Here is a 13039-nt window from a genome sequence, read left to right on the forward strand (position 1 = left end):
TATATATATATATATATATATATATATATATATATCAATATCTATATCACGTGAGAAATTTCTATGCAAAATGTCATGTTTAAAAGTTTTATAGTTCTTAAATTTTCTCAAATATAGAATCAATCAAAAAATGATGTTTTGCATTATTATATGTATGAGTATATAATCTCTTTCATATCGTTCATAAGTGATTTCAACTCCCCAAATTTTTACAGTATGAATATCAAAAGTGCATATTTTTTCATAATAATATGTGGGTAAAAATAGAAATGAATAAGTTTCTCCGGTAGGGCGGCGCTGCCCGCGCTGCATATACCTGGCGGCGGTGGTACAGGTGGCGCTGGCGGCAGTCCCGCGGCGGCCGAGCGGCCGCACTTCCCTGTTACCATGCGCCTGCTACGACTCGTCGCCGTTATCGTGCACAAGTACCATGACTTGCTGGTTAGTACATCCATAACTGTGTTTAAAGGGGGAGGAAGATAGTGTTTCGTGTTCTTTTCAGAATTGTCTGGAACCCATCTCAAGGTGCGAACGGATTTCAAAGACATGTCTGAGAGTACATATACACTTTTTTAAGGGTTCAACCCCTCCCCCCTCCCGTAAAATAATCTTAAAGACGACAATGAGGGCTCTACGCTCTACTCTGTAAAACAGTTGTTGTGGAGAATTTAGCCGTTTTAATGAATTTTTAACATCTAGTTTTTAGTTAGAAAATAGTTTAATTGTACACAGAGAAAATACTGCAAGATTCTTAAGAGTGCTGCTTCGATTTAGCTAGTTAAATGGCCATTATTTGTAAGGGCTGACATGAATAATGTGTTTTTAAAAAATTTAATTAAACTTGCTTAATTGCTTTACTGACTTTTATTTTGCAGGTTACCGAGTGCGAAATATTCCTATCGCTGACGATCAAGTTCCTGGACCCTGATAAACCGTTGTGGCAACGCGCGCTCGCACTAGAAGTACTCCACAAGATGACCATACAGCCACGTCAGTTTGCAGTCTACTATTTTTTTTTATACAACTTAGAATGGCAAACAAGCTGACGGCCCTCCTGATGGAAAGTGGTAACCGTCGCCTATAGACATGAGCAGTACCATGGACATAACAAAGTATACTGTTTCGCCCATGATACCCCCGCCCTGCGTTGCCATTCCTGAGGGCTCAGATGTTATTCCTCTGTACCCAGTAAATTCACGCCATATCCCACCCTTCAAACCGAAACAGCCATGCAAACACAACTGCTTCACGGTAGAAACACGAATGGGACAGAGGTACTCAAGCAAACGACTTTTGTACAAAGTCTCCCTCTGGTCAATATAGGTCTGATACTGTCAATTTAACTTTTTTCTACAATAACTTCATTAGAAATTGAAATTGTTATCTCTATAATTACAAGAGCAGCGTCACTCATGTGTTGCCTTGCCTGGGAACCAGGAAATTACATATTTATTACTATGTTTATTGCCTAATATAGAATACCTTCCTTACTCTGAATCAATTTTCTTTTTAAATCGAAAAGGTCTACTATCGTGTCGGTCTGATAATGTTATGGTAATGATTTAATCTTAAGTCTTTATAAATAATAATGAAATATATTTAATGTTATATAAATGTAAATTTATGAAAAATATATTTGTTATAATATGTATTATAAAAAGGTAAAAATTTGATTGTTTATCTGTGTATAATTGTGTATAAATGGATAACCTCAAAAACTACTCAACCAATTTTAAAAATTCTTTCGCTTATAGAAAGCTACATTTGCAGCAAATAACATAGGCTGTATATTATTTTCGTAAATTTTATCTACCTGAACGAAATCGGGCCGGATCTCTTGTAAATAATAAATAAGTAATCTGATAATAGTTTTAGATTAATTATTCCCATTGTTTAATTATCCACCCTACTATATGTCGGTATGTACTATACATATTCTAACAGTCGTTGATATATATGAACTATAAAATTGCCTGGGAGAGAGATCTCTTTCAAAGATAAGCCCACCTGTAGGCGACGCACTACGATTTAGTTTATTTTATTTGTACCTTTTTACTTGTATACCTATATAAATGTACCCACTTATTTAATACAGTCTATTATAAATAAAAATTATACTGAGGGTACGCACTATACTTATAAATGTCGAAGTACCTTTTCCTTGGTTTAGTGCGTGCTCTGTCAGTGCATAGGCAGCATCTAAAAATCGGTTTTTTTTTTTTATTTCGCATCCTTTATACCCATCCTTACTAACAAAATGTTAAACTAATAGCTGTATCTTTTTTTGTTTAAATGCACTAAAAAATATATATATTGTTACCAGAACTCTTGAAGGCGTTCTGCGAGTGCTACGACATGAAACCGCACGCGACGAATATCTTCCAAGACATAGTGAACGCGCTAGGCGCTTACGTTCAAAGTCTATTTGTTGCCTCGCAGGTCAACACGCCCGCTGGTGAGTGGTCTTATTGCATGACACATGTATTACCTTATGTTAAAGTTATGATGAACAGTGGCCTTAAATTTAAATCTCGAGATATACTTGAACAAATTGTCTTAGGTAAAATATTAAATGTAATTGTTTAAAACGTTAAATGTAATCGTTTTTAATAAAAAGAATCTTACGAAATAGTGGCCCCAATATTGATCCTTGAGGTACACCTAACTGAATTATCTTTGACATTGTTTATTTTTTCACTAAGATTAAAAAAAACCTTAAACTATTATCTCTGTATGTGTACCCTTAACTGATATTATAAATACGAAAGTGAGTTAGTTTGTTTTACTCTTACGTCTGAAACGCTGAATCTGTTATGATGAATTTTGGTGTAGATATAGATGGGACCCTTGAGATGGTAATAAGCTACTTTTTCTCCTGGACAGTGAACATATCTTGGTCACACGGACGAAGTCGCGGTTAAAAGCTTATGTAATATATAACATCTAGAATACGCCTTACTGAACACGGTTCTCAAATGGTTTTCATGGATTCAAATGCTTCCTACTCCACTCCGTCCCAACATTTGGCCGGCAGGGTCAACGACCTCTGCTAGTTTCCTGTACTGAGTTTATATAAAAAAAAAATATGCTTTATTTATTGTGAAAAATCTTAATGCCCAAATATTCTACTTGTAGTCAATTCAGAGGACACTAAAAATGTACTTTTTTTAGTTTATAGAGTCATTAATAAATATAACTGGACATATTACACGTCTTCTAGTTCCAAAGTAAGCAAAGCTTGTACTATGGGTACTAGGCGACACTTTTTTTTAAAATACATACGTGACATATTTAGAAAACGCCCGTATTAATACAAACAGTTATAATCATAAAACAATTTGTATTGACCTGGGATCGTACCGTCGACCATCGAAAGGTAAGGTGAGACCAACAAAGACATTATCGTTTATGTTTTTTTTTTACTTTTTTTTTTATTTATTATATATTAAGATATATTAAGGTTTCTTCAGTATCGGTAACACGCACGTGACACCCCTTGTATTGCAGGTGTCCATAGGCTACAATATCGGTTTACCATCAGACGGGGGCTGTATACTTGTTTGCCATCTACGTTGTATAAAAAAATATATCTCGTGTCTAATAATGTCATCATTTAAACACTCAAATAGGTGTCATCAATATTATCAATATCTGGTGGGATGAGTTCCCTGCGAGCTATAGTATCTTCATCCTCAGACATTACTGTTGGATTGTATATTGGCTCATCTCCACTGTCGTTGTCATCAGGATCCTCATTATCTTCGTTGTAAGGCTCTCCCTTAAAAATTTCTCGAAGCTCTGTACCTTCTCTTCTACCAACTGGAGCTGCAAACAGATTTTATTATTCAGAATATTTAAAATAATAATTAAATATTGGTTTTCACAAAAAAAACCGACTTCAGTTGTGATAAAACCAGTTATTATGATCTAAAAACTAGACTGCTGAACCGATTTTGATATCTTCTTCTTCTTGTTCATTATGAGATCCTTTCAGATAATAAAAAAAAATCCAAGTCGATGTAGAACTAATAGAATTACGAAGTAATGAACATAAAAAAGAAACTACAACCGAATTGAGAACGTCCTTTTTTTTCAAAGTTGGTTGATAATCGTGTAAATTAAATTAAATAAAGGTAATCAACCATTAATTAAATTAATTATTTAATTAGAATTAATGGTTAATTTTTAATTAATTAATTGGTTGGTTTAATGTAATTGTTGGTTTAATTTGTAATCGTGTAAATTTATCAACCAATTTTAAAGAAGAAGGTGGTTTTCAATTTATCTGTATATTTTTATTACGTTATAATAATTATAACAATAGGCGTATTTGATCACCGGGGGGGGGGGGGGGGGGGGAGCTGATCGGCCCCCGGCATTAATACATCATGCTCATAACTTGGATTTTTTTTTCTGATATAATAATGTACTACAGATTCCCATAGAAATTTTATGGAAGTCGGTTCAGTAGTTTAGTTTCTAATAATTTTTTTTTGTTACATTTGAAGTCGGGATTTTTTTGTGGGACAAAATCTTATTAATTTCATTTTTTCTTAAATGAACATTAAACGAAATAATTCTGTCGATAGTTTCATAAGTTCTTTATCTAGTGGAGTAGTTGTATTATCTATCTAAATGGGCCCCGAAAAAAGTTTATTAAAATTTGTTCCGTAATTCCGTTTTTTAAATCAAAATAACTAGTTTTTCCAATTTGAAACCGTCATTTTTTATATGAAACAAAATCTTAAAGTAGATTATTTATTATTCGTACTAACTTCGCAAAAAGCTCTGGTCACTGTAGTTACGCTCAGTATCCATCGCCAGTATATGGGAGTACATATCGATGAGCGAGCGACATCTGTTGATGCAGTGGCGGTAACTCTTGAAACGGTTTGTACGCAATGCGTCTGGACAACCTAATCTCTCACTGTAAATAAACATTAAACAGATGTATCTGATGTTTAGATTACATAGATAGAGAACGACTATCAAAGTTGTGTCAAAATTTAAATAGCTAATTTGACGTTTGTCTGACAAGTTTTTTTTTTAAATCCAAACACAGTGAGCTTATTTTTTCAGTGTTGCAAGGAATTGGATTAAAGAATTTTCCACATCAGGTCAATTTTTTAAATTTGAATTTGGAACTATTTAAATACACATACGTATATATTAGGCAGTTTAATCACAAGTGATTCCAGACTATGTACTCCGGATGTAGTCATGAGAATAGCCATGGCCAAACAAGCCTTCAATAACAAAAAACACCTTTTACAGGCTAAGATAACAAAAGATATTAGAAAGTGGCTTATCAAAACCTATATCTGGAGTATAGCTCTGTATGGATGTGAGACGTGGACATTAACTCAGAAGGAAATTGATAAACTTAGAGCCTTTGAAATGTGGTGCTGGAGAGGGATGGAGAAAATTAGCTGGAGGGATCGAATTAGCAATGAAAAGGTCCTGCTTAGGGTTAAGGAAAAAAGACAAATTATTAGAACTATTGAGGACAGAAGGGGAAAAATGTTAGGACACTTGATACGACACGACGAACTTATGAACATTGTAATAGAAGGTAAGACAGAAGAAAGAAGGGGAGAGGGAGACCGAGACATAGTTACATCAGGCAGATCAAGGAAGGAGTTGGTGTCGTGTCGTATCAAGAGGTGAAGAGACTCGCTGAAAATCGTAGTGAGTGACAAAAGCTCCACCGACAAGAGCGCAGCTCTTAAATGGATAGATAGATAGACGTATATATTGCTTATGAATTAATATAATATACATGTATTAGTTAAAATGACAGCTATTTTCAATGATTTAAAACCAAAAACATATTCGGATTAAAAATATATTAGTAGAAATTAGGTAGTAGGTAGGTAGGTTTATTTAAAAAATAAACAGTGTAATTATAATGATGATGGTAAGTGTAAATTTTGTATGAAAATGTGTACCTATTTATTTATTTTATTTATTCTTTATTGCACAATAAAACTTTGTACAAGTGGCGAGCTTCATGCCATATGGCATTCTCTACCAGCTAATCTTTGGGTAAAAACAGAAAGTGTATATAAAGTGTATCTAAGTTGGTTTTCTATGTTATCGCAAAAAACGCACGTGCAGTTCTGTATATGGAACTCGTAGGTCCATACGGCCGCCACGTGGCCGATGCACGCGCCGGGCGTGAACCGGCGCGTGCAGCGCGTCTGGTAGCGCTGCAGCCGCTGCTCGGTGTGCACTGCAATCAAATAATCGCAACTGAATACACAATCTTCAGCATCAACAGAAATACCTTTGTATAATATTAACAGAATTATTAAGTATTTTTTGTAGTTTCTTTTCTACATATACAAACTTTCCGAAATTACAGTAGGAACTTGATAAGAAAGGAATAGTTGTGTTTCTTCTCCGTTCTTCTCAGTTGAAATTGCATTCGGAACCGGGCGGTAGATTTAAAAAAAATACCTTTCAAAAGTGCTAGCAGTTCCTTCAAAAAAAGATTAAAATTGTTAATTAAATTATTAATTAAAATTATGCAAAGCCTGGCAATTACTGGTGAAACACCCCTTTATGGGGGAGGCGTATGTTCAGCAGTGGATAGTTAACAGCCAACATGATGATGATGAGTATAAAAATTTGGCCATACCGTGTAATGAATTATGTGCCACCGTTAAAAACGCCATTACATTAAATATTACCACATTTAACATTGCTACATCTTAACACTATTTGACTAATAATGAAATTATTAATAAGACATCTTAATCTGAGCCCTATAGATTATTGTTTTTGTCTCAAAAGAGGTTTTGATTCTAATCTTAATTGAAACAGTTGTGTTCGATATATCTCTATATGTATGTATTAATTGTGATGTATCTTGTACCTTTGCATGTAATTTTGCATGCTTTAGAATATAAGGCGAACATTTGTACTTCACCTAATAGATGAATATCTGTAAAAAACAATGTTCTCGCAAATAAACAAATCTAATCTAATCTCTTACAATTTTTATGTAATTTAATTATAAGAGTGCAAGAATATATACACTGGTCAAAATCATAACTCTTTTTTTTTTTACTTCACTCTCGGGTAATAAAAGATTGCCATTTTTTACCTATTTTTATATATATATACATACATTTCGGTGTAGATAGGCAGAAACAATGGAATGCCAAATGCTTATATTTAACAACTATTTATATATAATTAGATATTAATGTGTGTATTAATTCTTTTTTTTTTTTTATTATTTATTTAACAACAACTCAAAATATAAACATTTAAAAGAAACTGGCTGGAAATGACCGAATGCCGTATCGTATTGGATTTCTTTGAAGGAAATATGAAAAACCTTTCACCAGCAGGGAATAGGCTAATGTAAATTTAGATTAAATTATAATATTTTGTTATATATATAATATATAATATAATATAATATCTTTTAGTCACGACGTCATCTGTGTGACCGAGATATGTTCACTGACCGGGAGTAAAGTAGCCTATAACCGTCTCCAGAGTCCCATATAACTCTACCAAAATTCATCATAATCGATTCAGCGGTTTAGACGTGAAAGCGTAACTAATAAACAAACTCACTTTCGCACTTATTAGTTCAAAATGTTCTTTTTATTTGTTGTATCTTGGAAATAAATAAAATTTTATTCAATAAAGAATTACTCGTATTTTATTGCAGGGGCATCAGGTATACCCCAGCAGCCAGGCTTCTACTGGAAAGGCGTGTGGTTACCGCTCTGCGTGACCTTCGAGCCTGGCACCGCTAAATCCGTGTAGTGAGTATTAAGTTTGGATGGCACTAGTATATACTATAGTATATATATATATATATATATATATATATATATATATATATATATATATATATATATATATATATATATGTACAAAAGTCGTTTGCTTAGGCATCTCTGTCCCATTCGTGTTTCTACCGTGAAGCAGTTGTGTTTGCATGGCTGTGTTTCTGTTTGAAGGGTGGGATATGGCAGTGAATGGTACAGAGGAATAACATCTGAGTCCTCAGGAATGGCAGCGCTTGGAGGTATTATGGGCGAAACAGAATACTCTGTTATGTCCATGATATTGCTCATGTCATATATAGATCTGTCAGTATTCTACGACTATGACGATATTATAGTTCCAACAAGTTTTGCCAAAATTTGCATGCAAATCTTTTGTTTGGCGAACTGTAGCTTCACAGTAAGAAATATTGCAATTCATATAATGTCAATAATAGTATAAATGTCAAAAACTTAAGTACTACTTGTAAATGTCAAATAATTTAAATGACATTCAAACAGAGAATGATGTCAAAACGAACAATAATTAAATTTTAATATTTCTCTATTATGTAAAGGGTTTACGCACATAACATTCGTCATTTTAACAATACATACACTGTACCTCTACCAGTATATATTGGTAATGCGTGTCGTTTGAAATAAACTAAGTTATCCCTTCTCAGCATCGAAATGCTGGACCGCAACGAGGCGCCGACTATTCAGGACGGATACGGCATATCAGTTGCTTACGCGTGCCTCATGGAAATCATCAGGTCCATCGCCATCACCGTCGAGGGGGATGATTATTTCAGGTTAGTATTTACCGGGTTATTTTAATGGGTGATAATGGTATGGTAACCTCAACTGCGCTATCGGTATACACCGGCGGGGCACCAGTGAAGGATGATAGGTAAGGATGAAGCAGGTCAGTTAGCCCATCGTGACGAATTCAACAAGAATTGTTCACGATGGTTTCCAGGGGGAACCACGCAGAGGTCGACCTAATAAGGCATATTGCTAGCAATGGGGCTGTCAAACTCCATTGCTAACAATACCTTTCCCCTCGAAATTTGATATTTGGGGGGGGGGGGGGGCAATTAAAAATGAACTTGAAGTAATTTTAACCCTCTTGCTCCAGGCCATTTAAATACAATGCTACAAGTAGATATCGGTCCCTTTAACAAGAAAAGTAAATTAAAAAAATGCTGTAAATATTAGGTATAATTTCGTTTGACGTTACTAACATATCAACTGGGCGATAAGAGTCGTCAAGTAAACTTTGCCAGGAAAAATTATGTATGGGGGCATAAAAATTTTTGAAGTGTTCAATTGGGGCATGGCACAAAAAAAAGGTTGGGAAACACTGTTTTAAGTAGTCCTATCATTTCACAGGTTACAAGAACTGTACGACGACAGTCAAAACGATGATGAGAAAGAAATTAATTCAAATAAGAACGGTAATCATCAGAAAGGTTGGTGAAACTCTTCTATTCTATGTTGTGTATCACGGGGGCTTATGTCTGTGAATAGATTCCTAGAATAAATTCATATTTATTTATTTATTTAACAGATTACAAACAAAACTTTTAACAATAGAATACAACAATAGCATTATAAGTTTGCAGTCCAATTATAGTTGTACTCAACATTCACAGAGATGAAGCCTAAAAAAAGGGTAATTTTTACTACAAAAAGAAATAATGATAAAAACTAGATACAAAACAAGAATCAAAAACAAAACTACCAAACTATGCTTATAAACTATTAGGTTATCAATGTATGTAAAGTGCTTCGTGTTCGAAATTAACCTTTTTATATATTTTGACAATTGTAGTTTTTTTGAAAATTGTATAGAAAATTGATAAAACAATTAAAATAGAATAATAAATATACAATACAATACTTCAAGTCAACAGACGGCATTTTTACTTACAAATAATGTCTTATATATAAAATTCTCGTGTCACGGTGTTTGTTACCAAACTCCTCCGAAACGGCTTTACCGATTTTTATGAAATTTTGTGTGCATATTGGGTAGGTCTGAGAATCGGCCAACATCTATTTTTCATACCCGCCAATGATAAGGGTGACCCACCCCAAAAAAAATTTTTTTTTTTGGACAAATTTTTTAATTTTTATTTTATTATGATTTAGCATTGAAAAATACATACAACTTTAAATTTTCATCGTTTTACGATCAACCCCTGTATTTTAATTGCGATTTTTATATTTCGCAATAAGTGGTAAAACAACGTGCACGGGGTCAGCTAGTAATTAATAAATAATATATAAATAAGAACAAGCATATTTTACAAATACTTCGACACGATGAAAATTTCTTATAGAATATGTCAATATCCGATTTACAATCAATGTCATTGTACAATTTGCACATTCTGTACATTGGATTATTATATGACACATTATTGTTTGCGAACGGTATTGAAAAAAGCTTATAACTATACTCATAATTTTATATTATATAAATTACTAATATTTATATTAAGTTTAGATATAACCTTAACACATTTTATAACTATAAAAGATTTTTTTTTTGTAATGGTATATCCATTACATAATATAAACACAACCCACTTTTCTTAACCGACTTTAAATATCCTTTAGAATCTGTAGTAAGCTACATTGTCAGCGAGTATCATAGGTTAAGCAAAGCAGTGTAGAACGACTCCCCTCCACCCTCCCCCTCTATGGAGTAACGATCTCAAATACAAGGAGTCTATGGTTACAAGTGGCTCAGAACCGTTTCTTATGGCGGCCTATGGGGGAGGATTTTTAGCAGTAATAGCTAATGGTAGTATTGGCATAGATAACGGCTGATCTTTCTATACTTATAATAAATCTATAGAGAGGTCAATTCTGTACATGAAATATATTTCCAAAATAACTATCAGGGGGGTGATTAGTGATCGATACTGATGCCAAAAATGCAATCAGTAAAATTATTGTCTATCTGTCTATATGTTCGTTATAGAAACAAAAACTGCTCGACGGATTTTAACGAAACTTGGTACAATTATTTTTCATACTCCTGGACAGGTTATAGTATACTTTTCATCACGCTACGATCAATAGGAGCAGAGCAGTGAAGGGAAATGTTAAAAATGTCCACCTGAGCGACGCCGGGACGGGCCGCTAGTATGATAATATAAGACTGTGTTTTAGTTAAAAAAAAATAACCGTTCGAAGCCAAGGCTGGTTGTTAGTTCAACAATGTAAACATATTTGTAGAAGCAGACACAAAAACGGAACAGAAGGAAATAATGAACAACGGTCACGACGGCGAGTCGGATCAGAACTCGAACGTTGTTGGCAAGACTGATGAGAACGAGGACAAGGAGGACCAGCTCAGGCTGCAGGTGGGGCGTTAAGGAAATATTAATTATAAGTTGGCAATACGTAATGCACGTGGTATTGCAGGCGTTCATAGACTACGGTAACCGCTTACCATCAGGTGGGCCGTATGCTTGTTTGCCACCTCAGTGGTATAAAAAAAATATTTACAAATTATGTATAGCTAAAAATCTCGAATACCTATACCATATAGCTCCAGCATAAAAAAGAGTACAGAGCCATAACACTGTACTCCTTAGTTTTCTCTCGCTCTCTCTCTCTCTCTTCCTCTATCTCTTTCCCTCTCCCTCTCTTCCACCATCTCTTTACCCCTCTCTTTTCTCCACTCTCTCTCACTGTTCCTCTCTCTCTCTCTCTCTCTCACTATTCTCCTCTCTCTGTCTCTTACTATGTTACTTCTTGTACTTATGTTTAACAGTGCACAGTAAATTGCAGTGATGATGACAATACTACTGTCTACGTAATGATAGCGGAATTAAACAAAATCATTCTAATTGACTAACTAGTGACATGGACTTTCGCCAAATAAAATCTAGTTCAGTAAAGAATACATTATTTGTTTGCAGTTATTGAAGTCCTCCTGGTGCGGCCTGGTGTGGGGCATGTCTGTGCTGGCGGAAGCCAGTATAGGCGAGCTAGAGAACATACTTCGCGCCATACAGACCCTCGCCAGGGTCAGCGGGAAGGTAAGGAAATTATAATAAAAAGAAAAACAAATGATTGGTACCCATATAAATAATAATCTCATTCATAATCTCAAAGTAAATAATAATTTATTAGTTATCCACATAACTATTCTAGAAAGGTAATTAGAAATAATTTTGTATGTTTTTGTAGTAAACAACCTTGAGGATTTATACGATATAAGATGCAAAAAAACCCGCTTGTGTTCAGAGCACGGTAATCCGCTATATAAATTTGAAGTCTTAAAAAATTGCCATAGATCGTCTGTAGTAACAGAATTCTTTTTTTACTGGTTTATTTTTTTTTCGAAACACGTTTGCCACACAATTTCGAGTTCTGAATTCAAATATTAAAATTTATGTATCATTTCGACGGGCGTCAGTGTTCCAAATTTAAAAATTAAATTTTTTATTTTAAACAATGAGTGTTCTGAATACAAATATTTAAATCTAGTGAATCATTTTGTTGTCTATCGTTTCACTGTATTCGTTTTAAAATCAGCTTCGTGTGGTAAATGAATCTATCGATAGAATCGTTGTCGCTAGCAGATCAATGAGACGTCATGAGATGGCGATGTTCAATCAGTTCAATTATGAACGAAACGATTCAATTCATATACACGTTTGACACTCATCTGAAAGGGAAGAATAGTGAAATCCTATATTGAGAGGATAGAGGAGGAGAGGATATAAGGAGAGGTTAGAGTATTCTGTACGAAGTGTTGTGCAGGTGCGCGTGTGCGCGGCGCGCGACGCGTGCGTGGGCGCGCTGTGCCGCTGCGCGCTGCCGGCGCAGTACTGCGTGCCGGCGCTGGGCGCGCTGGCCGCGCTGGCCGGGCCCTGGCGCCGCGACCCCGCGCCGCCCGACGCCGACTACCGCCACCAGGTCGTCTGGGTCGGCACGCCGCTGCCCTCCGCCGCGCTGCCCACAGGTGCTTCGTGCTTGTCAATCTACCAGACGGAAACTTTGTACAAAAGTCGATTGCTTGGCTACCTCTGTCCCATTCTTGTTTCTACCGTGAAGCAGTTGTGTTTGCATGGCTGTGTTTCGGTTTGAAGGGTGGGATATGGCGTGAATTTACAGGGTACAGAGGAATAACATCTGAGTCCTCAGGAATGACAACGCATGGGGGGTATCATGGGCGAAACAGTATACTGTGTTATGTTCATGGTACTGCTCATGTCTATAGGCGA

At 35.2% G+C, this 13039-nt stretch overlaps 2 protein-coding genes across 2 annotated transcripts in view; one reads left to right on the plus strand and one right to left on the minus strand.

Moving 5' to 3' along the window:
* The window catches only part of LOC113521051 (protein MON2 homolog), a 69556-nt gene that overhangs the window by 6963 nt on the left and 49554 nt on the right, over positions 1 to 13039 (plus strand). The window contains exons 8-16 of the mRNA XM_052894974.1: positions 291 to 441; positions 876 to 990; positions 2324 to 2455; positions 7688 to 7784; positions 8474 to 8602; positions 9183 to 9262; positions 11040 to 11167; positions 11729 to 11848; positions 12576 to 12777. Of these exons, the coding sequence (XP_052750934.1) occupies positions 291 to 441; positions 876 to 990; positions 2324 to 2455; positions 7688 to 7784; positions 8474 to 8602; positions 9183 to 9262; positions 11040 to 11167; positions 11729 to 11848; positions 12576 to 12777 (1154 nt within the window). The remainder of the gene's footprint in view (positions 1 to 290; positions 442 to 875; positions 991 to 2323; positions 2456 to 7687; positions 7785 to 8473; positions 8603 to 9182; positions 9263 to 11039; positions 11168 to 11728; positions 11849 to 12575; positions 12778 to 13039) is intronic.
* On the minus strand, positions 3480 to 6723 carry LOC128200715 (uncharacterized). The gene is made up of 4 exons (XM_052894976.1): positions 6641 to 6723; positions 6112 to 6232; positions 4776 to 4927; positions 3480 to 3825 (listed from the first exon to the last, which is right to left on the minus strand). Exons 1-4 carry the CDS (start codon positions 6702 to 6704, stop codon positions 3614 to 3616), a joined length of 549 nt encoding a protein of 182 aa, XP_052750936.1. The 5' UTR covers positions 6705 to 6723; the 3' UTR covers positions 3480 to 3613.

This window comes from Galleria mellonella, unplaced genomic scaffold (assembly GCF_026898425.1).
Source record: "Galleria mellonella isolate WM207_F2 unplaced genomic scaffold, CSIRO_AGI_GalMel_v1 utg261, whole genome shotgun sequence".
Classification (NCBI taxonomy): Eukaryota; Metazoa; Arthropoda; class Insecta; order Lepidoptera; family Pyralidae; genus Galleria; species Galleria mellonella.